The sequence below is a fragment of the Phyllobates terribilis genome, unplaced genomic scaffold (genome assembly GCF_046119375.1).
Source record: "Phyllobates terribilis strain yellow unplaced genomic scaffold, ASM4611937v1 Scaffold_1__5_contigs__length_1240528914, whole genome shotgun sequence".
Taxonomy (NCBI): Eukaryota; Metazoa; Chordata; class Amphibia; order Anura; family Dendrobatidae; genus Phyllobates; species Phyllobates terribilis.
The window spans coordinates 772,266,274-772,291,886 of record NW_027362761.1 but is presented as its reverse complement, the minus strand read 5'-3'; the positions used below and the strand labels follow the sequence as shown (position 1 = coordinate 772,291,886).

The window sequence follows — 25,613 nt, the reverse complement described above, 5'->3', positions numbered from 1 at the left end:
TAATAAAAAAAAGTTACTTTTCTACTCTTATAAATACTTTTTTTTTACATAAATACAAAATTTTTGAAAAAATTGTGATACAATACTTTTTTAATATGCAAAATTTTGTGACATTTCAAACACTATATTGTTGAATTTGTTCTTATTAATACTGTATTGAGAGCCTATTTAGAGGCATTTCTGCATTGCCATTCTTCCACATTACTACTCATCTCTCTGTATTTAGCAAAATGTGCATATTTTTTTAACTTGCTCATTGTTGCTGTCTGTTTTCTTCACTGCAGAATCCATACAATATGATGGTAGGTGTTCTCCTATCTTCAGGAGCGCACTGCTCCTCTGCCTCCCAGCTTCATGCCTGCCAGGGGGAGGGGTGCTCCTTTTATAGTTCGGGCCGGCAGAGTGGTTGGGCCAGTGACATGAATTGTGCTCTCTTCGATGCTGATAGCACAGGCAGCTTCGCCTCTAGCATGAGAAAAGTGAGGCTTGCTGGATTCATAGCAGTTCATAGCCAAGTTCTATAGCAAGCGCTTGCTCTTCGTCTAGCAGACCGGCTATCTTGAGTTAATTGGTACCTTTTGGCAAAGACCAGTACAATACTGAATTAAAAAATCCTTTCATTTTTGAGAACGGAAAGGTTTTTTAATAAGCAGTCAATTTTTTTTTTTACGTGCTCTTTAAAATTTTACCCATTTAATACAATGAGAAAACTCCTTTAAAATTCCTATTCCTATTGAGATTTATATGTACTTTAGAACACCACTGTTATAGTTTCATCTCCTATGGAACTTCGTCTATGGCAAGGATCTACATGAATGTGGATGTAGGACCGCTGCTCAAATACGAAGTAAAATCCTCTGGGGATGGAGAACGTAAGCATTCAGCGTGGTTAGATTAATATGGCACTTTAGGTGTTGTCAGGAGATTTGGGCTGGTATCACAATGACTGGTATTCTGGAGAACAGTGGCTGCTAAATGGTGGCACCATTGCCGTTAGTATTGGACACTGTTGCCAATATTATGGGACAGAATGGGCAGAGTAGCTGAGAGTGCCAACCATAATGACCATTTTTCCCCTTCTTTTAGGTGTTTCCTGCATACAGTTATCTGTCTGAAGCCAGTCTCTTTATTCTGTATTAATAATTGCTGCTTTCCTTCTGCATTTATTTTAACCTCCTGCATGTATTGTCACTATTCCCCCTTAAAGAACTTATATATATGTATGCTTCTTTTACAGGGAGGTGTGCATAAACCAGGATAAACGAGTTCATCTCACAGTGGTGTACTTTGGTAAAGAGCAGGCCCAAGAGGTGAAGGCTATACTGGAGAACACGTCTAAGTGAGTAGGACACAAAATTCACGCTTGATATAAAATCCTGGATGATCTAGATGTAAAATAGGTTTTATTGCAGAAAATATGTATTAATACTGACAATTGAGTACAGAGACCTGGCATTTGTGATACAACAACACACCCCCCTCTGCCCGTAAAAGACCCCATATAGAGTTAAATTAATTTGTAACTTAAGAGATGACTGAGCTCTTTATAGAATTCACCTGTCATACTGTACTTTTATTCTGTTGATGGAGTATACACTTATAGGTTTTTCAGTGACTTTAATTCGTACTATTTGTAAGTTATATTTCAAAGATACTGAATGTCATCTTACTTTGCAGTTATTTCAGAATTTGAACCACTCCATGTATACAGCATACATAACAGCATATTTCCTTTTGAAGGGCTCGCAATGCATTGTAAGATATGGGCTGTGAAATCTAATAACCCACATACCCATTCATATAAATAGGTGCTGATGACCCCATACCAGTTGTCAAATTTATTGGGATTTAGCGGCAATCCTAACAATAAGCTTAAGAGTTGCTGCTTTAATCACTAACCTAACCTTATTATTATTAAACTACAAGCTACAAAAATGTGCCCACTCGCAGAAAGGTAATTACCTTCCTTCTTTAATTTGCTGTCTGACCAGGTTCCTTAGCATATATTAGGAACAGGATCATTAAAGCTTTTGCCCACTTTTTAGGCTTTTTAAACAGTATGACAGAATAAATCAGGAGTTCTTAAATATACAATGCGATGCACACAAACTGTGCTATCAATGTTAAAATGATTACAAGACAAGTTGAGGCAACCCCCTGAGTTTGTATGTTCTCCCCGTGTTTGCTTGGGTCTCCTAATGGTTTAAAGTCATAGGAAACCTTGCAGTAACCTGGTATTCAGCTCACCCATGGACCGAGGATCTCCTCTGTACGGACGGTCTTGTAGTATTAGCAAGGAACAATGAAGAGAAAATGAAGGTACATCCAGCACTTGGTCCTCGTAAAAAATTCTTCTTTATTGCAAATCCATAAAAACTCCAGACAGAGTAATCGCATACGCGTTTCAGACAGTTACCCGTCTGAAACGCGTATGCGATTACTCTATGTCTGGAGTTTTTATGGATTTGTAATAAAGAAGAATATTTTTACGAAGACCCAGTGCTGGATGTACCTTCCTTTTCTTTCCTCCAGGTTCTCCGGTTTTCTCCCACACTCCCAAAGACATACTGATAGGGAATGTAGATTGTGAGCCACAGTGGGAACAGTGATGATAATATCTGTAAAGCTCTGGAATTAATGACGCTGTATAAGTGAGTAAAATAAATAAATAGTGGGGTCTTTAAGCATAATGAAATCTTTTACAAACTACCAGCCATTATATTACACAACAGGAGGAGTATTAATACCCACCTTACCAATCCCTGCACCCTGGTCCCCCACTGGTTGCAGTTAACCTGGCTTCAGCGATGCCGAGTCATCTCAAATTGTGACCCCTGCAGCCAATCATTGGCTGGAGAAGTGACTTCTGTGAAATCAACTTGTCACCACTACAGTTAGTGAGCCGCCACATCATCACTAAACCTAGGTAAACCTCATTGTACGCTGTTTGCTTAAAGATTAAACTGTATTAGAAGAGGACACAGTAGTACTGAGATTTGCTGTCTTGATATGAAAAAAAAAACAAACAAAAAAACATTTGACATCTTAGAGACGCAAAGGATGAATCCTTCGCAAGACATTTGTGTTACAGGGCGGATATCTAACATGAGAAAACATAACACGGCTACAGGAGGAGAAAGATGGCAGTTCCCCAAAGTAAACCAATGATGAAAACACGTATCTGTCACTTTCTATCTTTTTGCACTGGAGCAATCATTAAGGTTAGGAAGCAGTGGGAAGGAATGACCTAAAAAACCATCCACTGTGAATAAAATATTACCTTGGCTCTAGGTTGCCCAACCTTCCAAGGGATAGATATGTTATTACAAGAGTAACATAATAGTTTCTTGAACTCACAGATAGCAGATCACCATTGGACTGGTGGAAGCCTGCCTCTTTGTCTTAATATAGTGACTACTGTATTTCTACAGTAGCCAAATATTGGAAATACAGTATATTTAGTGAATTGTATTAATGCCACCAAGCCTCTGCCTACTACTTGTCCTACCTGATATTTATTCCAGTTTACCTTTCCTTTGCTTAAAAAGAAACTACATACAGTAAAAATTTTCTAAAAGACCACGGAAACCCTTTTATTTTGACCAGATTTTCTGTAACAGATTTTATTTCACTGGATTTTATGCATGGCAACCAGAAGGAGACAATTTTGTGTGGTCTTCAAAGAAATTTCATTGTAAACATGAAATCCCTTTTAGGTGACCACCTAAATATTGCATTGAGAGATGTTTTTTTTTCCAGAATTGTGGTCCTTCTCAAAGAAGATGGCCTGTATGCAAACGATATGATTTCGAACTGAAAATCTGTAGCGGTAGAATTGTCCTAGATAGATGAATGGTCTTCTCAAAGAAGTGGTCTTCTCAAGGGTTTTTACTGAAGTGTTCTTCTTGGACATGTCTGTAGATTAATGACTGTATTTTCTTAGGTTACAAATGCACATAGTAGCCTGGAAGCATTATTCGGCCGGTGATGCTGATATTTTTCCTATTAGACTAAGTTCACATCCAGTCACTGCTAAATAATGCAAACTTTTTTTCTTTTTTTCTCCTTTTTTTATGATAAAGTCTTTGGAGCAAGAACTAATACTACAGGGTTAATAAAATATTTATATTTCTTATATTGCAGTTTTATCTTTCTCATCAATTGTTCCGTGTCTTCACGCTCTGGTGACACTCTCTTAGATATATGATTACATTAGAGCAGGCAGTAGTTGGAAGGATTGGTCTTAGATACATTTACATTCTTACAATTTCACACTATTAGGTTATTTACATAAACGGAAAACTCTGCCTATTTTTTATTTTTTATTTTTAGTAATGACAACATGAAAAGAAGATTGCCATCATAGCTCTCAACATTTAGGAAATAGAAGCGGCGACAGGAATTAGATATAACAACAACAGTGAATTTTTCAGACTTCGGTGCTACTTTTGCAGAAATGCCTTGGCCATCTCTCCATAACTACTACTGTCACACACCGAGAGACGCGACATGTAGCCTTTAGGCTTCAATGCAAAATTTCTAACATGCCCCCAGATATTTAGTGTCATTTATAGTAATAACCACTTCATATAGAGCAGAAAGGTGTTTTGTGTCACTTCGACTGAGTGAAAACACAACCCCCTTAAAATGCTCCTATGTATTTTTTTCTTGAAATTGGATATTTCTGGACGGTCAGCAGTATTGGAAGAGCATTGCGAAAAATTAAGACTGGTGTTTCTAAAATTGTGAGTACTATGAGAATTTTTTTCTTTTGTTATATGGAGTACCATCTGGCAAACTTGCCAATTTCGGAGGGACTGGCTATCCACCATTTTATGTATATGGCAGTGTCCTTAAGACCTTATGTCTTTTATGATCTTATTGGGTAGGGGGGCACAATGTGTAAGTTAAACGAAAAATAAAATTAAGGCATAAAAAATAAATAAAATGCCACTGTCAATCTGTGTCATGTTTCCTAACTCCATCCTATAAAAAAGTCCCCAGTACATAAAAATAATTGTTACAGAATAGAGAGCACATTTTTAAATTAAATGTATTTTAGTGGTCATAAAAAATGGTAAAAAAACAGACACTTCTTTCCTTTATTTTACCACTCATTTTACCTGAATCAGAAAAAAAACTGAAATAAAATTCAAATTCCATGTAAGACCAAAAAAGACACAAAAATTACTTAATTATCTAAATGAGAATTTTTTTTTTACAGCTCTTTAAACCTCATGTACAAAAAACCCGAAAATCTGCCTGATCAGGAACGGGGGTATATGGCATGGTCTTGAACTGGTTAAAGAGTAACAACAAATATTAGTTATAGTATCATACAAGTGAAATCAATAGCAACAGAATGATCCTGATCTTGTAGGATGTTCTATCCATTAGTTCCATCAAATAACGTCAGACATTTACGAATAAGAAAATATTTGGGATAATTATTCGCAGGAGGCAAGAGTAGAAAAAGAATGATTAATATACAAAACCAATTTTTTATCCTAGAATGCTGCATGGACTCCTTGAAATTTTGGTTTTTAGTGTGGTGTGTATGTCAGAGAGAGGATATTCATAAAGCAATCATACTGTGATGATAGAATTATGTTGTTCATTACGTATGTTAAAGCGGTGCTCCTCAACTCCAGTCCTCATGGCACACCAACAGATCATGTTTTCAGGTTATCCTTAGGCTGGACTAGATGGCTGTCGGCCAAATGATGGATCGGCCAACAGACACCTCAGCCGACTCTCCTATACACAGGAGCACTCATTCGGCTGAGCACTCTAGTGTTCTCTATAAGAAAGCTGCTGGCTGACACTTTGGCTGGTGGCTTTTCTCTAGGAGGACAGTCTGAAATCCGGTATGTGCCATCAACATCTGTCCCGACCATCACTTAGCCGACGACCCCATGCACAATAGACTGAGCTGAACACATCGATATCTGCAGGTTCACCCTATCTTTCTGTGTACGGAGGCCATTAGTATTGCACAAATTATGGAATTATCTCCAGTGCATTACTTATGTAATCCTGAAAACATCATAGAAAATCTCTTTAAATACGTGAAGCATGACTCCCATGATCCCTAGCAAGGCCCTCCAATATTTCATGACAATTAACTGCCAACCACTTTAATTTCTACAGATTTCTCATAAACAGTAAACCAAGTAAAGAAGATGAATATTTAGTCTCTTATACAGGTGCATCTCACTAAATTAGAAGATCATCAAAAAGTTAATTTATTTCAGTTCTTCAATACAAAAAGTGAAACTTGCATATTATATAGAGTCATTACAAACAGAGTGATCTATTTCAAGTGTTTATTTCTGTTAATGTTGATGATTATGGCTTACAGTCAATGCAAACACAAAAGTCATATCAGTAAATTAAATAATTAACAAACAACACCTGCAAAGGCTTCCTAAGTGTTTAAAAAGGTCCCTTAGTCTGTTTCAGTAGGCTCCACAATCATGGAGAAGACTGCTGACTTGACAGAAGGCAGTCATTGACACACTCCACAAGGTCCCAGAGTTCCAATTTTCATTTGGAAATCAAGGTCCCAGAGACTGGAGGAAGAGTGGAGAGGCACACAATCCAAGCTGCTTGAAGTCTAGTGTGAAGTTTCCACAATCGGTGATGGTTTGGGGAGCCATGTCATCTGCTGGTGTAGGTCCACTGTGTTTTATCAAGACCAAAGTCAGCGCAGCCGTCTACCAGGAAATTTTAGAGCACTTCATGCTTCCCACTGCCGACAAGTTTTTTGGAGATGGAAATTTTATTCTCCAGCAGGACTTGGCACCTGTCTACACTGCCAAAAGTACCAATACCAGGTTTACAAAAAACAGTATCACTGTGCTTGATTGGCCAGCAAACTCGCCTGACCTTAACCCCATAGAGAACCTATGGGGTATTGTCAAGAGGAAGATGAGAGACACCAGACCCAACAATGCAGACGAGCTGGAGGCTGCTATCAAAGCAGCTGAGGGCTTCCATAACACCTCAGCAGTGCCACGGGTTGATCACCTCCATGTCACGCCACATTGATGCAGTAATTGATGCAAAAGGAGTCCCGACCAAGTATTGAGTGCATTTACTGAACATACATTTCAGTAGGCCAACATTTCGGATTTTAAAAACATTTTTCAAGCAGTTGTTTTCATTGGCTGTAAGCCATAATCATCAACATTAACATAAATAAACAATTGAAATAGATCACTCTGCTTGTAATGACTCTATCTAGTATTTGAGTTTCACTTTTAGTATTGAAGAACTGAAAAAAATTAACTTTTTAATGATATTCTAATTTAGTGAGATTCACCTGTAGCGAGAATGGGAACTTCATGTAACTTGGAATAGCTGGTAAATTTGTTCCTCCAATGCCTGTTGACTCCTGTTACGGATCCGGGTGGTGGAACCTCTGTGCTGCGGTGCAAGGAGGGGCCAGATGGGCGTGACTAAGTATCATCTCTGTCCGACCAAGGTTGCACGGCGGCTCAGTCGACTCCGTGAACCAGGGAGGAACCGAGCAGAGGGACCCGGTGCCACTCTGGGACCGACCTTGTATGAGTACAGGTGACTCCCACGGATCAGAAGGCAGGAACTGACCGGTACAGTGGATAAGCTTCGGCTGGCAGGCTGACGGGTGGCCCGGGTAGACAAGCAGGCTGATTAGGCAGATAGTCAGGCGCGTGTTCCGGGTAGGCAAGCTGGCGGCACAACAGATAGCTGGCTGGTGCTTCCAGGTAAGAAGGCTGGCAGGCACGGCAGGTAACAGGCGGGTGCTTTCAGGTAAGCGGACAGGCAGGCACGGCAGGTGACAGGCATGTGCTTCCAGGTAAGCAGGCGGGCAGAGCCCATAGACAGACTGGCGGACTGAACTGTAGACAGACTGTCGGGCTGAAGAGAAGACAGGCTAGCGGACTGAGCAGAAGATCAGACTGGCGAACAGTACTGACTTGCAGAGGACCTGGGGGCTGAAGCTAAGTAAGAATCACAAAGCAACAACCTTGCACGGGCACCTCCATATTGGAGGAGGTGCCTCTTATAGGGAAAGCCCTCCGGTGATTGGCCGGGGACTTTTTCAGACGGCGCGCGTGGCCCTTTTAAGAGGGAGGGAGCGCGCGCGCCCTAAACACAGAGCCAGGGAAGCTACATGCACCAGCAGCAGCTGCAGGGAGGCCAGAAGACGCTGGAGCAGGACCGCGGCGGTAAGGGGGACGGCGTCTGCCTGGCAGGGAGCAGAGACGCCGATGCTACAACTCCTATTCAATATTTTATGAGTTTTTATCTGGCTAGTACTAGCCATTCTCTTGATAACAAACTATGCATTGGTAATTTTTCACCTATGAGCAGGCACATTGTGTATGTTCCTTGGTCAACTCTCTGTTGCCAAATTTGAACGTCATTGGAGATGTGGCATTTTCTGCCCCACGTACACTAAAGTATGGAGGATCCCATTATTACAATATAGAAGATTGATTTTTATTATGTATAAATGTATCACCTCGGATTTATACAATAGTGATGAATGTTTTAAGATTTTACTATTAAGAAATATTCTTTATCATGCAGAGCTGTTGCTCTCAACAAGAATTTGTGTAGGCAATATACTGTACATATGGTTGTATGGACATATGCTTTGCAAGCCTTCTCATTCTGAAGACGGCATCATCTCTTCATAATGCTGGTTTGACACTCTTTCTTTGATGTTTTGGTTCCTTGACTTTGAAGTGTATAAAATCTGAGCAGTGGCACATTTTATGCCCTACAGGTGCTGGTGGAAAAAAGGCTAATGCCATTAATTTAGTCTTGGCACATACCATAACAATCTGTGTGCTCCAGGCTGGGGTTTACAAGGAAGTATATTATCTAGCAATGTCCCTCAATCCTTTCCTAATTTTCCGCCATGTTTTACGGTTCCAGTGGCATTTTACAAAACAATTCAGGATAAACCTTGAAGTGTTTTCTAACATATATTGCATTAATTCAAAGAGAATGTCTCATGTATTTGATATTATATTAATTAAATGTGAGTCCGCAGCCAAGAGATAATGTGTTTTATTTTTTCTTTTATGGTGTTTCATTTGTGACAAATTATTTTAGACAGCGTTCTCCTTCTTCAATCGACGAGGCAAAATCTTGCGCCTGCGCTCAGAAATCGCCGCTCGCGCCTGCGCACTATGCCTTGACCTACTGCGGGCGCATGCGCACTTGTATTTTCGGCTCTGCCCGCAGTAGAGTAAAGCATAGTGCGCAGGCGCAATCCGTGATTTCTGTGCGCAGGCGCAAGATATCGACTAGCAATGTAGATGACGCAAGGCGTCATCCACTTCAAATAAAGAAGGAGGTATGGAGAGGCCCGAAACCATAGGCATCAGACCGGACTGACCCAATTTCCATACAGCCCAGGGGAACTTAAAAAGGTGTTTAAGTGTTATAGAGGGGAAATCAAGTGGTTGTATGAACATTTATGAAATGCAGCGCAGACGCTGAATAAAGTCATAGTTATAGTTCATAAATGGCAAAACTGGTGACGTGTTCCCTTTAAAGATTTTGCTACTTTTTTCTTTAAATAAGGGTAGACACCAAAAACGAGTGGAAAAAAAACCACCCAATAGTTTGTAGAAATGTTTATAATAAAAAAATATAATTTTGCTATTATACTTTTATTTGAAAGGGAAAATATGAAACATTCGAGCATGCTGTTTTTTTCCATGAGTAAATTAGTTGCTCAGTAAATGTCATACTAAATCTGTTTGTGCCACTGAATTTCTGTCTAAAGAGTCTGGGAACTAATTTTTCTTCTGACAGTCCCATATCGCTTTGATATATCTATTTTAATTTTAAAGTGATTTATGTTTCAAATTTAATAATAAAAAAAGACAAAAGAAAAACATAAAAGTTTCCAATTCCTAATTGCGTACAAAAATGAAATAAAAAAAAATCATTTAGTGCTCCCATCATGTCCAATAATAAAAAATCAAATAAAAAATGTATTACTCCTAGTGATATCATAAAACACTATTTGAACATCTATGCACATTCCCAAGTACTGTATATCACTGAAAGCCACTTCTGCTCATGAAATATTAGAACATTTTCCAGCTGTAACAACATTTTTCCCTACAAGTACATACTGCATTAATGTTCCTTCATCTAAAGTAGCCCCTGTTGCCATACTTATGCAATAATTGCCACTTTTTCCACATCTCTTTTGAAAAGTGCTGAGAAAGTGGATTGGGTTCAACAGGAGAGGGTGGAGCTATCAAGTTTTTAACCTAATGGGTCAGGTTTACAAATTTTTAGCCCTCGTTTTAAAAGGAGCCAGATTTATTAGTCTATAAATGCACTAAATGTATCAAAAGCATGAGACACTGTCTAAGTTAATAGAACTAAAAGTTGGCTTACTTTGTGCAAATAATTTTGGAGCATAATGTCGCATTGCAATCCACGCCTGTTTTCCAAACATTGAAACCGTGGCGAAACAGGTATCCCTTGAAGTGCTTTACACAGATCCCGCAGTGATCAGTGATCAGAGATCGGGCTCTGGCCTGGATTATGTATAACGCATATCTACTCGTCAGTCCCAGCTCAGAAACCGGCGAATCCCCACAGCGCACAGTGCGTGTGTTGGGGGATTTCATAAGTCTGCAGTCACACACTTATCAATTTAGATTAATAAGTCGATCTTTCGCAGATAGATCCCCTCTTCTCTAATTATAGAGGCATATAATGCTGGTGATTGGTGGGGTTCCAAGTCTTTAGGTCCTTACCAATTGGTCAAAAGACGCCTCTCTGAAGTGCACCGCTCCTGTATGAGCTGCATGGAGAGAAAGGTGCACAGGCTCAATAGTAAGTCTATGTGATGTTACAGATGCATAAACTTACTATTGAGAAATTCTGCACTTGATTTTTGCAGTAAAGTGAACAAATTTTTTTTAATGGCAATCCAAAATAATATAACGTTTTGGTCCCAATCTGGACCTTCGTCAGAATGGTACAAGATAAATGTGATACGAAACAATAATGCGGAAGTTTGGGGGTTTTTTGGACATACTTTGTAATTATTGTTATGTATCTTGTTTATCTTGTACAGTTCTGATGAAGATCTTTTATATTATTTTGGATTGCCATTAAAAAACTTTTGTTCACTTTACTGCAAAAATCGAGTGCCGAGTTTCTCTTACTTATTATAAGACCTGGACCCCCTACTAGAGTACCAGATTCTCCTTTGGTGGTCTCGTGATCCTGCTGCACTATTATTCAACCCCTATAATTTATTTATTTTTATTTTCAAATGATATGTACACTTTAAGGTATAATATCTGATGATATAATATACATCTCTTCCGTCTTCCTTTACGATTTAGTTTTTACCCCAGGTATACAGCTACTATACCTGCCATAAAGATAAGTCTGTGTGCACTTGTGAAATGCACAATAAAAAGAAAAATCTTTGTTTCTTTTCTTTCTTTCCAGAGCTGCAAACTTCAAGAACTTCACATTCATCCAGCTGAACGAGGAATTCTCCCGTGGAAAAGGATTAGATGTTGGTGCTCGTGCCTGGAAAGGAAACAATGTCCTTCTGTTTTTTTGTGATGTGGATATCTACTTCAATGCAGAGTTTCTGAACACATGTCGGATCAACACACAACCAGGTATGACCTGTCCGGCTCTGACTTGCTCTCAGATCTCCAGCACACATTATCCATTTTAGTATTACACTAATGAATTAGTGAATGCACTGCTATGGAGGAGGAGAACACAAGCTACTGCCGGCTCATAAGCAACAGTTCTCATGAAGTCACATTCTTTTATCTGATTCATTGTTCTAGCAACCATTCATTCGAACTCTTCATTTTCAAGCAATTACATTATTATACTTTTGCATTAGAAATTATGCTGATATTAGGTAATGAATCATGATGTGGCCTAATGTATTTCCAGAATAATATTGTGTTTTTTAAATGATAAATATACTGACGTTCAATTTTAAAAGGGTTGCCTGGTACTTAAATATTGATGGCCTAATCTTAGGACCGGTCATCATTAGAGGTGCGACTCCCAGCATCGGTGCTGGCAGCAGTCAAATGTGATCAGTTGCGGAGCAGAACCGCATAGCTCAGTCAGCTGCATAGTGGCCACAGAGGGGTACTGCAGATTCACCCCTATTGATTCAAATAAGGATGAATTTGCAGTACTACAACTGATCATATCTGGCTGCTGCCAGTGCCGGGAACAGCTGATCGGCAGGGGTGCCTGGTGTTGCACCCTCCCCACCCCCCAATCTGGTATTGATGACCCATCCTAAGGATAGGCCATCAGTATTAAAGTACCGGAAAACCCCTCTGAGGCACTCATACATGGCAATTTCCTGATATAGTTTTATCTAAATCACTCCCAGTAAAAAGTGGTGGTCACCGTTGATATTATGGGAGCTCAGGTTCTGCATGTGACTCGTATACATGATAGTTTTCCATGGAAGACCATATAGACAAACACTTGAATGAAAGAAAGGATAAAGAAACATATTCAATGGTACAGTTATAAACCTAACACAGTCACAGCTTGACCCTTATGTTTGTGATTCCAAAGACTCCTCTACAGCATAGTGAACTGTAGCACAATAAATGGAGTGCAATGATACAACATGCTAATTGTATAATGTTGTAGATGTACTATACAGAAATATATTTTTGTAAATTTATTCAATCTAGATTCCCATTTCAAGAACTAGACTGCTGTTCTCGGAGTTGGTGCTGCAGTTAGACTCCTACCAATCAATCGTTTATATTGGATCCGATTCATGCTGTACAAATTTGTATAGAAAGAAGCCGCTAGCTAGGAAAGAAAACCTATTAACGGGTGTAAAGGGACAATATGAAAGTTACTGAATTAAGAAAAGGTCCCTTAAACTCTAGATATCCTGGATCTTCCTCTTTTTAGCTTTGTTTTGACACAGGAGAGACCTTCCTGTCAGTACGTGACTAGTGATGCGTATAGAGGGGCTGGTTGATTTCTAGATCTACACCAGCCCGCTTCTCTGTTAGAAATGATCAAATCTGCTGTGAAATAAAGCAGTCAGGAAACCCCCACAAACACGGGGAGAACATACAAACTCCTTGTAGAAGTTGTCCTTGGTGGGATTTGAACCCAGAATCCCAGTGCTGCAAAGCTGCAGTGCTAACCACTGAGCCACCATGCAGCCATTAAGTACTTGTATGTGTTAAAACAAAGCTGAAAGTGGAGAAGCCAGGACCCAGTATAGAATTAAAAGGGTTGTCCTGTTTTTATGATATTTAGGACCTATCATTAGATTAGGTCATTAATATCAGATTGGTCGGGGTCCAAAACCACCACCCAATTGATCTGCTGTTTGCAGTTTCCGCTGGATGTAAACGGTGAGCAGAGCTAGAACAGCACAGCTCCGCTCACTGTGCATTTGCAGAGAATTTGTATTCAGTTAAATAGGCATCAATATGATAAAGTAGCTTAACACCTAGCAAAAATATCATGCAGAGATATATTGCATAAGAGCTAAACTCTTACATTTTGTACGGTGACTCAGTGGTTAGCACTGCAGCCTTGCAGCACTGGGGTCCTGAGTTTAAATCCCACCAAGGACAACATCTACAAGGAGTTTGTATGTTCTCTCCAGGTTTGCATGGTTTTCCTCCCTCACCCCAAATACATACTGATAGGGAATTTAGAGTATGAGCCCTAGTGGAGACGGTGATGATGATGTGTGAAAAACGGTGTGGAATATGATGGAGCTAATTAAAGGGAATCTATCAGTATAATTAACCCTTCTAAGCTGTCTATATGGGCATGTAGGTCATAAGAAAAATAAGAAATAAGATTGAATAAATGAACAAAAATATATTTCTGTATAGTACATCTACAACATTATACAATTAGCATGTTGTATCATTGCACTCCATTTATTGTGCTACAGTTCACTATGCTGTAGAGGAGTCTTTGGAATCACAAACATAAGGGTCAAGCTGTGACTGTGTTAGGTTTATAACTGTATCATTGAATATGTTTCTTTATCCTTTCTTTCATTCAAGTGTTTGTCTATATTGTCTTCCATGGAAAACTATCATGTATACTTCTTGACATTGTGCCTTATTGTTGTTCCTCAAAACATGTTATCTGTAACATTTCTGCATGTAATGCTGCAAGTTTTGAGTTCAGTGGGTGTTCCCTGATCTCCTCCTATTGCTGACATTGTTGTTCAAGCTGTGATTTCTGTAAGAAAGGGTTACTTAGAGGTCTCTTCAGGGCTATTTAACTTGCTGTGAGTGAATAACACTACTTGGCCCCGAGCAAAGATGCCTCTACAGTGCAGGGGAATTAATGACTGTAGGATTGGACTACAGAGTTTGTAACTTTGGCACAGTAGCTGTATTAACTTGGTCAGTGAGGTCTTCCCTTTAATTGGTAACATATACATCGTTAGTCTGAGAACAGACTCTTAACGTCTTATAATGATATTTCATTTTGTGTTGTCTATAGGGAAAAGAGTTTTCTATCCTGTACTTTTCAGCCAGTATAACCCTGCTATAATTTATGGACATCATGATGCGATTCCTCCCATTGACCAACAACTGGTAAGTGACTCGTAGGCAACATTAGGTCATGAAATCAATGTAGACTGTGTCTTCTCTTCCCTCACCTCTGAGGTTAAGCCCTTGGCATTCATTCTGTTCCAGCTCTAGCCAAGTTAAACAACAAGGGATTTGCAATTTATGTACTGGGTATTGATATTTAGGAAAGTCATAGCATATTTTCCAGAAGGTAGTCTGCAATGACCTTAGTTTAGCACAATCATATCGTCAGACGGCAGCGAATGATATCCTAACAGGGGAAGTTCCTGAATTACATTTGGCTATGTATAACCAGGGTGTTTTATTGCACCAGGCATAGAAGATAGATCTATTCCTATGTGGCCTTCACTAACAACCTGAAGGCATAAACAAAGAGCATTTCATAAACTGAACCTGCCTTCATAGTAAAGCTTCTGAAGCATAGAAAAGCGTTACTAATTTACGACCCAGACTTATGGCAGCGGCACCAGGTACACAGATAAAGGAAATGATTGTTTAATAGATTGTGAGTGGGCATTATGCTGTATGTAAGCAAGTATAAGCATCGCTGCATATTATCGATCTCGTCTGGATTCACACATAAATTAAGTTTGGTATTTTGCAAAGAAAGTTAATAAAATGACAAATGGTGCCAAATCCAATGCCAGATAAGCACTTTTCTCTGTTTTTTTTTTATTTTTTAAAAGAACAATAAATAAAAAAAGTCCCCCCACCCAACCTCCCGCGCGCATCATACTTTCAACTGTTTCGTTATCCTGAATGCCGATACAGGTGAAAACAATGCTTGGAGAGGAAGCTGTCTGTTGACGCTCCCTCTCCCATCATTCCTCATCTGCGTCTGAGCTCTGATGTCTCAGCGCGGAGGGCGTGATGAGGGCATGATGAAGTCACTACTTTGCATCCTCTGTGCAGAGGGTCAGAAGAAGCTGAGGAGACCAAAGCAGCTGGGGAACGAGAAGAGATGAGTATTTGTTTATTTTTTATATATGGTGTACTATGTGGTCCCCATTATACTGAATGGTGCAATATATGAGGCCTATTATATTGAATGGAGTAATATATGTGTCCTATTATACTGTATGAAGTAATATATGTGGCCCATTAAACTGTATGGAGTAATATATGTGGCCCATTATACTGTATGGAGTAATATATGGGATCCATTATACTGTATGGAGTAATATGTGGGGCCATTATACTGTATGGAGGACTATGTGGGGCCCATTATACTGTATGAAGCACTATGTGGTGTCCATAATACTGTATGGAGCACTATGTGGTGTCCATAATGCTGTATGGAGGTCTATGTGGTGTCCATAATGCTGTATGGAGGACTATGTGGTCTCCATAATGCTGTATGGAGCACTATGTGGTGTCCATAATGCTGAATGGAGGACTATGTAGTGCCCATAATACTGTATGGAGCATTATATGGTGCCCATAATGCTGTATGAAGGACTATGTGGTGCCCATAATACTGTATGGAGCACTATGTGGTGCCCATAATACGGTTTGAAGCACTATGTGGTGCCCATTATACTGTATGGATGACTATGTGGTGCCCATTATACTGTGTATGGAGGACTATGTGGTGCCCGTATTACTGCATTGAGGACTATGTGGTGCCCATAATACTGTATGGAGGACTATGTGGTGCCCATAATACTGTGTGGAGGACTATGTGATGCCCATAATACTGTGTGGAGGACTATGTGATGCCTATAATACTGTATGGAGGACTATGTGGTGCCCGTATTACTGCATTGAAGACTATGTAGAGTCCATAATACTGTATGGAGGACAAGGTGGTGTTCATTATACTGTATGAAGGACTATACTGTCCGGTCTGCACTGTGCCCTGCGAGGATTTGCCGGTTTCTGGGCTATTGTAGAATTTACAATAGATATCACTTGTGTAATGTAACAAGTCAGTGAAATCTTTGGCATTGTACTATATATATATTTCTCTGCGGTATCTGTGCATCATGAATCGTGGTATGTGTTAAAGTTGCCACTGAGACTCTTTTTGTTCCCTGGGTCCATGAAAACCTTGAGCCGGCCCTGAGTGCGGCACTATACGCTCTGGAAAAAATAGATGATGACCTATAAGAACTGGTCGTACTGCCACTGTTATGTGCCCAAATTGTAAACCGCTCACAACATTATTAAGGGTGCATTTACATTGCATGATTATCAAGAACAAAGGCTTCCCAATAATTTGCTAGTGTAAACAGGCCACAGATGTCCTAAGGAGCTAACAAAATGCTCGTATGTCTGTGAAATATTCTATTTGCTGACTTAAAAGAACAATGACAGTCTATGTGCATAGAACGATCTATTACCAACTGTTACATCCACAATGTAAGTGTGATTGGCCTAGGTAATGGGCTTTTAAATGACCACAGATCGACAAACGTAGCCGTTTGGCAGTTGTTTATGACTGTAGATTGTATAGGGTATATTGACCCTTAAATCTTAAACTAGGTTCCCACGATGAGCTTTTGGTAAGTTTTTTTTATGCTGGCTATTTTCTAAAAAATGTATGTAACCCATTTTATTAAAATCTGCAGCATCACCAAACTCACCAAAAGCTCATTGTGGGAACCTATGTTGTAAATTTAATTGATAATACCAGAAATTGGAAATAACCAATGCAAGTTATGTTTTTTTTATGTTTAACAATGTGGTTTCATGTTCATGTGATAACAAAAAAATCCTGCAAAAATCGGAAAACAAGAAAAAATGGTAGACTGTAAAACAAATAAAAGCTCTCAACCCTAGCATGCATTAGGCCGAATGCTTTAATAACCCTTGGTAAATGAGTTGTCCTCTTTAACATAAGGATGCTATCGAAGACTCTCCTGTCCATTCGTACATTACGTGTAGTATTACATTTCCTGTGAAGCGGCTGTCATCGCTTCTCCTGTCATCGATTTCTAAAGTTGGACGCATAGAGATAAGATAATTGATAGGCAGTCTTCAATAATAAGAGCTCGTCATAATGAGACAACTACTCTAACCACTAGAAATATCTTGTAACTTGAAAGCTTGTTTGGAACTGAAAATTCCTTCCAGTTGGCCAGCAGATTCATCAGCACATATGTTCTCTCATGAAGATCTTCAGAGTGGACCATAAAGAAGGGCCAGATTACCATAAAGAGCAATAGATAAATATGTAGTAACACATGTGAAAAACATAGGGAACTTAGGTGACATTCTTTGATTAAAAAAAAGCCATGCCACCACGACAAGGTGTATCCAATCAGGATGGTCCCTACTCTAGTAACCCACCACACTATGTGCCAACCAGGTCTCAAAATAGACGAGGGCAGAGCCGGTCCAGGACCTGACTGTGTTTAAAACTTGCCTGTGGAAAGCTGAATGGATAAAGGTGCACAGCCCAAGGGGGCAGCCCCACTCCCAAATGTAGTGAGAATAAGAAACTAAAGCAAAACCGAAAACAAGGGTCCGCTTACCTATTAAGGCCCCGTCACACATAACGAGATCGCTAGCGAGATCGCTGATGAGTCACGTTTTGGTGACGCAATAGCGATCTCGCTAGCGATCTCGTTATGTCTGACAGGTAGCAACGATCAGGCCCCTGCTGTGAGATCGCTGATCGTTACAAAGCTTCCTGGACCATTCCTGGGTCGTTGCGCTCCGGCTGGGCAGTGTGCATCGCTGTATTTGACACCTTGTCAACGACCTCGCTAGCGATTCAGAACTGAGACACGTAGAGGTGCATAAATTGGACTTTTCTGCGTTCATCGTCCCCGATTGGTGGTCGCTACTGCGTCCTTGTTTTTTCAGATCCCACCAGCGTTCTCCGGCTGTGACTCCACTTTGAACAAATTAGACATCTTTAGCGAAGTAGGTATTGTTTGGGGTCTCAAATGAGTTTCCATTTTTAATTCATTTATAGGACATCTACCAATTATCTGCTATCATTGCTCTTCAGGGAGTGAGGGCTTGGCTTCAATAGCGATCTCGTTATGTGTGACGGGGCACCAGGACCGTTAAAATACTGGCAGCAGTTGTCGCAGCAGGTCTTCGCATCATGGGTGTTTCTGCCATGTCCCACTGGTTGAAGGCCTGCAATTGCAGGATCGTTTGCACGCTATTCACCGAGCTCCACTTCCCCATTGGCTCGGTCCACAGAGTCCACAAAGCCAGGCGGACAGTACGTAATTGCATCACGTCGACGAAGAAAGTTTTGAAGCGTGCAACAGGCCAAAAGAACAGAGTCTATTGATTTAAGCTTCATGTTAATTGGCGTATGAAAAACTCTGAAGCGGTTGGCCACGACAGCGTGTCAGAAAACGTGCTGTGTGGGTGTGTGTGCACGAGACCCCTAAAATATCTGCCCATGCAAAAGCATATATATACAGATAGAAGCCAAGCCCTCCCTCCCTGAAGAGCAATGATAGCAGATAATTGGTAGATGTCCTATAAATGAATTAAAAATGGAAACTCATTTGAGACCCCAAACAATACCTACTTCGCTAAAGATGTCTAATTTGTTCAAAGTGGAGTCACAGCCGGAGAACGCTGGTGGGATCTGAAAAAACAAGGACGCAGTAGCGACCACCAATCGGGGACGATGAACGCAGAAAAGTCCAATTTATGCACCTCTACGTGTCTCAGTTCTGAATCGCTAGCGAGGTCGTTGACAAGGTGTCAAATACAGCGATGCACACTGCCCAGCCGGAGCGCAACGACCCAGGAATGGTCCAGGAAGCTTTGTAACGATCAGCGATCTCACAGCAGGGGCCTGATTGTTGCTACCTGTCAGACATAACGAGATCGCTAGCGAGATCGCTATTGCGTCACCAAAACGTGACTCATCAGCGATCTCGCTAGCGATCTCGTTATGTGTGACGGGGCCTTAAGTATAAATATAATACAATATCTAAGTGCACATATACTGCCATAAGCAACAGTGTGGGAATGGGTGAAATGGCAAGAAAATATGAAATTGTTTCATGTTCCAGGTAATGATATTTCCAGGGCTAATACTATGCTATGAAATGGCTAATACTGAGCTATGAAATGGCTAATACTGAGCGATGAAATGGCTAATACTGAGCGATGAAATGGCTAATACTGAGCGATGAAATGGCTAATACTGAGCTATGAAATGGCTAATACTGAGCTATGAAATGGCTAATACTGAGCTATGAAATGGCTAATACTAAGCTATGAAATGGCTAATACTAAGCTATGAAATGGCTAATACTAAGCTATGAAATGGCTATTTATGGAAATCTGCCATATATTCTTTTGTCTTATCTACATGAGGAAATGGCATAATTTAGTACTCCTGCCGCTGCTTCTCCTGTCTCCTTTGCTTACAGGAAAAAAATATCCTTTATTAAAATTGGTTGCCAGGACTCCATCTCTTTTCTTGTCATTGTGTTGACATTTTTCTCTATTCGGTCAAGAAGGTTAGCTGTTATTCGATAGGAGTCAGAATTTTCCTGCAGCGTGAAATTATGAAGAACTTGTCTTTTCTCAAATAAATCCCTGCCAGTCAAAATAAATAAAACGAGAATAAGCTAAGACACATTTACCAAAAAAAGAAAGGATCAGTTTGACAATACTGTGAGCTGAAAAAATGAGCAGCGGTAAAAGACTCTCACCTGTCCTGCACCCCATGATAGTTGACATGATCAAAGTTTGCCACTCTGCTTTATACTAGACAACTTGGCCAAAAATCACAATTAATGAGGCCGCTATTAGCCATTGGGTAGCATGGAGTTAGTTTTGCTGCACCATGTAGATTGAGAAGAATATTCTGTTGCCACTGCTGGGTGGTGGGGCTAAGTTTATAAAGGGTCGTGGTATCAGTTTGGAGGTTATGAAGTATGACCTTAGTCGTGTGGTGGATCGTGATCCATGGCCGGAGCCAGTGAGCGTGTCTCGGAGACTGATTAGCTCCAGGTTAGAGCACTATTGGTATTGCCGCCAACATAGGAATTGCAAGTGTTTCGTAAAGCAGATCTATGAGAGCTGACAGGTCTGTTCAGTCGTATGTACACCTGACTGCTCAGAGACCTCTGTATAGTATATGTGTGTGTCATGCAGCATAAGCTTTCATCTGTCAGAATGCTGTAATGAAGTCATCAGTAAGGGCCAATGTGCCAAATTAGGCATTACTAATGATTTAATATATATTGAAAGTCTAAATTTTAGAAGAAGAAATGTATTTCTAGTGGCTAATGGACATCCGGTCTTATCATTCATGCACACAGCGTTATTCTCAGATTTAGATTGCCTCGTGGGCAGCTTTCCAGGTCATTCAAATTAATGCATGAAAGAGCTAGCAAACCATCCCTCAGTTTCTCTTGTCAGAATCGCCCAGGCATATCTTTATTATTTTATCCATTAGCTTTTATTATAGTGGTGACGGTAATATGCTGCACATACAGCTTTTAGACATGTCAACGGTCATAATTATTTTTACATGGAATAGTCTTTTTTTGAATGGACATATATATAGTTTACAATTAAGTGTATGGAGAAATTTCCATAGTATGCATATGACGCGCCCCCTGGGCCGTGGGGTACCCGGTACCGTGCCGGTAGATGCTGGGGGTTGTAGTCACTGTGGCGGTGACCCGGCCCGTGACCCAGGGCGGTCAATCCAAGGGGAATTTATATGTATAGGTATTAATGTCCGACTTAAGCCACCTGTGGAATGCGGCTAAAGGGGCCGCCGCTGCGGAACAGTCCTCCGAAGCTGATGGTTTTGCAGCAATGATGGTATAACTCCCCACAGGAAGAGTTAGCTTCAGGGCAGTGTGTGGATGTTGGTGGTTGTGCTGGGCGTTGTAGTGCAGTGAGGGATGGCGCAGCAAGGAACACAGAGACAAGATAGTGCAGTCCCAGGGTCTTTACTCACAGTTGTTGCAGTCCAGATTACAGGTACCAGAGCAATCTCCCCCGTCGTGCTGTGCGTACTCAGTGAGAGGCTCAGTCCACCCCCAGATAGCTCTGGAGTACTTAGCAGGACCCCCTTCTGTGTCCTTTCTCTGGCCTCTTCCCTGCACCTCACACCTAGTGACTCAAATCTGGTACCCGCGGGCCTTGGCGGGCGACGTATGTTCCGTCCCCTGGGTCCTATGTGGCTGCCTTCTCGGTGAGACTGGCGTGGACTTGTGGCTACAGGACTTAAAGTACTGCAGCCTCCGTTTTATAGCTAAGACTTGCTATCTTTCACTAGTTGAGGGACCCGGTTCCCTTTTCACAGCCTGACTCCTCCACCTCCCGGCAGATTCGGGCGTACGAGTGGCTTCCAGCACTGCCCGTACCCCTGGGATCCCTTCTGTGCCTGGAGCCTTCCTGCTCCCTCTCCTCTCTCCTTCTCCCAGACTTGGGCCTCACTGGCTAGGCCCGCCTCTGGAGCAGAGCTCATACAGAGCCTCTGCTCCTGTCACTTCTCCTCCTCTGACTGAACACACTGATCTAAGATGTTTCCCTATTTATACTCTCTCTGCCATGTGCTCTCCTAAGCTACTTTCTCCACCCACACCCACTACATAGTCCCCTCCCGCCAGCTAGGGAACCTGGGAGTGTGCTCTTCCTTAGGAGCAATCTCGCCCTGCCCCCGCTGCGGGTATGTGTTGGATGCAGGTGTTAGGGTCCTGAGCTGTACTCCTTCCTTACCTGAGGGTGAGATATCACACCTCTGGGTGAGATGCAGTACCTCTGTGGCGACTGAACCCTCAGGGGCGCCACACATACAATTATGTTTATAGACATACCCACTAATACATGCATAGGAGTTATATAATTACTTTATTAAAATGAATCTGTCACCAGTTTTTTGCCACCTAATCTGAGAGCAACATAATGTAAAGACAGAGGCCTTAATTTCAGTGATGTGTCACTTACTGGGCGGCTTACTGTAGTTTTGATAAAAACACTTTCATTAGCAGGAGATTATCACTAGCGGACTAGTAAACTTGCTGTCATATAGTCCTTCATATTCATGAGCTTTGTATAACCACACCCCTATCACTGATTGGCTGCTTTCTGCCTCTGCACAGTGTTCATAGAAAGCTGCCAATCAGTGGTGTAGGTGAGGTTATACAGAGCTCAGCATTCAGAGAACTGCTAGATCTACAGCAGATATAACTGTGATTTTATCAAAGCTACAACAAGCAGACAGGTAAGTGATGCATCGCTGGAATCAGGGTCTCTGCCCCTACATTACACTGCTCTCAGATGGGGTAGCAAAACCTTGTGATAGATTCCCTTTAACAGATTATGAATATTGAATCCTCTACGTGTGTTAAGGGGACGGTTGCAACAAACTTTATTAAAATGAAATGCAACCGAACCCAGGGTCCGCGATGCAGCCTAGAAGACTGCGGCCGAACACCCACCGGGTAAGAGTGTAAAACGACCAACTTAAAGTGTAAATCCCTCCAGTGTTACTACACACCTGGACGTTAACTACATGGGAGATGTGCGACAAATAACGTAGCCGTAGCTCTGTTGACTGCACAGAGGCTACGCAGTAGGCGCTAGGAAGTGTGTGTGACTAACGCCGGAGTGTACGTGCTCCCAGCCGGTGTGTGACCGGTCTGCAGAGTAACTCTCCAAGTGGCTAACAGGCGGTGCCATGGATATGGAACACGCAGTCTGCTCGGGGTGTATAGCGACCCCTTTGCCGGAGCCAGACTGCCAAACAGGAACTACCTGCCTCCCTCCGCTAAGCCTGCCTAAGCGACCTGTGCTGATCAGCCGAACGAACTCTGGCATCGGCAGGTCACGGAGAGAGCAGCTAGGGAGCATGTGGAGCCCAAACAAACAAGCGTCCACACAAGTACACAATCTAAACGGAATGATCAGAGCGCACCGCCATGCTTGTGGGCGGGTTATTTAAAGACTAAGCCCTGCCCACCGTCGCATTATTGGTCGCACTACTGATGACGTCACCCACGACCAATCAGGCGGTGCTAGGTCACAGCTGACACCAAACCACCAATCACGGTCCGCCATGTCACGGGCATGCTCAGTGCAGTACACCCTGGACTTAGGCTGTAGCAGCCCTGTTCCCCTCCGTAACCTATGCTTAACACTACTAGGAACAAAAACCCAAGAGACAACTTGTACATTTCATGCACTAGCTAGGTGTTGGGAGTGACAGCAATGCTGAGCAGCATCTTCCCTGTCTGGACCAGGATGGGAGACCACAGAATCCACTGATGATTCTGACCCAATTTCAGATCCAGCAAACGCCTAACAATGTGTTGCATCATTAAAGGTCCCATCCCTTCTGTTGTTTATGGGTATGGTCTAGAAACATGAGCTGTTTTAGACTCTGCACTTGTAATTCTTCTGTTTTCTTTCATCTTTGAAACCACAATTTGGAGGTCTGACTATATAAATATTTTGCAGCTCCCATTGCTACCTGTATAAATTCATATAGCTTTAAATCAATGCTCTGTGTGGGAGTTTAACGATTATTGGGAAGTAAAATGGGCACAGTAATGACATCACTGTGTGGAGGAGTACAGTAAAACCACATATAGAGATTAGCATTTTAGACCACGACTGAACTAGAATAGTATGCAGACTGGAAGAAATACATGGACGAATCCGAAAACTTCAGCATAAAGAAAAGAATGTCTGCTCCTCATTCAGATAAGAGTATGTAGAATTTTGTATAAATAATTTGGCAAGACAGAGAAGACAGCCCTACTATCACTTATTGTAGGAGTGTAAGATAGTGTACACATGTCGTAGACTAGCTGCACATCTTCTGTTCAGATTTGGCCAGATTAGGATTAACACTATTAATGATACAGTGGAGAGTATCAAACGTGTCTGACAAAACATAAATTCCACATCCAAACAAAAAATATACTTTACTGTTATCTTATTAAAAGGAAACTTCATACATGTTCCATGTCAAAAAATAAAAAACGACACATTGGCACTCTTATATAAGCAGTCACATACACACATACACACACACACACACACACACACACACACACACACACACACATATATATATCCCCTTCATGACCGGAGCAATTTGCGTTTTTGCATTTTAGTTTTTTGCTCCCCTTCTTCCCAGAGCCAGGACTTTTTTATTTTTCATTCAGTATGGCCATGTGAGGGCTTATTTTTTTGCGGAACGATTTGTACTTTTAAACGCCATCACTGGTTTTACCATATCGTGTACTGGAAAAGGGGAAAAAATTCCAAGTGCGGTGATATTGCAAAAAAAATGCTGCACATCTTGTATCTTCACAGCATAGATAATTGCCTTCAGATGACCCCAAAGATAAAAGTCTAAGGGGGTTAGATCGGGAGACCTTGTTGGCCATTCAACTGGCCCACGACGACCAATCCACTTTCCAGGAAACTGTTCATGTAGGAATGCTCGGACCTGACCCCCATAATGTGGTGGTGCACCATCTTGTTGGAAAAACTCAGGGAACGTGCCATCTTCAGTGCATAAAGAGGGCAACACATCATCATGTAGCAATTTCAGACATCCAGTCTTTGTACCCCATATACCACACCATACCATCAAGATACGAGATGTGCAGCATCTGAAACTACGGATACTAGAAGCCTGTGCTAGCATTTCTTCTGCGGTGTTGCTATCACTGTGTCAAGAGTGGGAGAAGAGGGTTGCATTGACAATCCAACACAATGGGCAGCACTTTGAACACATTTTATAAGTGGTCATAAACTTGTAAAAACCAAGCACACCATTGTTTTTCTTATGACATTCTCAATGAGTTTGATGTGTCACATGACCCTCTTCCCATTGAAAAAAATAAACTTTTTAGTTCAAAATGGCCAACTTCAAAATGGCCGCCATGGTCACCACACATCTGGAAAAGTTTTCCCCCTCCCATATACTAATGTGCCACAAACAGGAAGTTGATATCACCAACCATTCCCATATAATTTAGGTGTATCCATATAAATGGCCCACCCTGTACTATAAATTCATGCATGTTCATTCATGTT

General features: G+C 41.2%; 1 protein-coding gene across 6 annotated transcripts in view; it reads left to right on the top strand.

Annotated features, from left to right (window-relative positions):
- CSGALNACT1 (chondroitin sulfate N-acetylgalactosaminyltransferase 1) overlaps window positions 1-25,613 on the top strand; it is a 420,793-nt gene that overhangs the window by 378,427 nt on the left and 16,753 nt on the right. For all 6 annotated transcript variants that reach the window (XM_073636981.1, XM_073636978.1, XM_073636980.1 and 3 more), the window contains 3 exons: window positions 1,238-1,339; window positions 11,485-11,663; window positions 14,524-14,618. In XM_073636981.1, coding sequence (XP_073493082.1) covers window positions 1,238-1,339; window positions 11,485-11,663; window positions 14,524-14,618 — 376 coding nt within the window. The remainder of the gene's footprint in view (window positions 1-1,237; window positions 1,340-11,484; window positions 11,664-14,523; window positions 14,619-25,613) is intronic.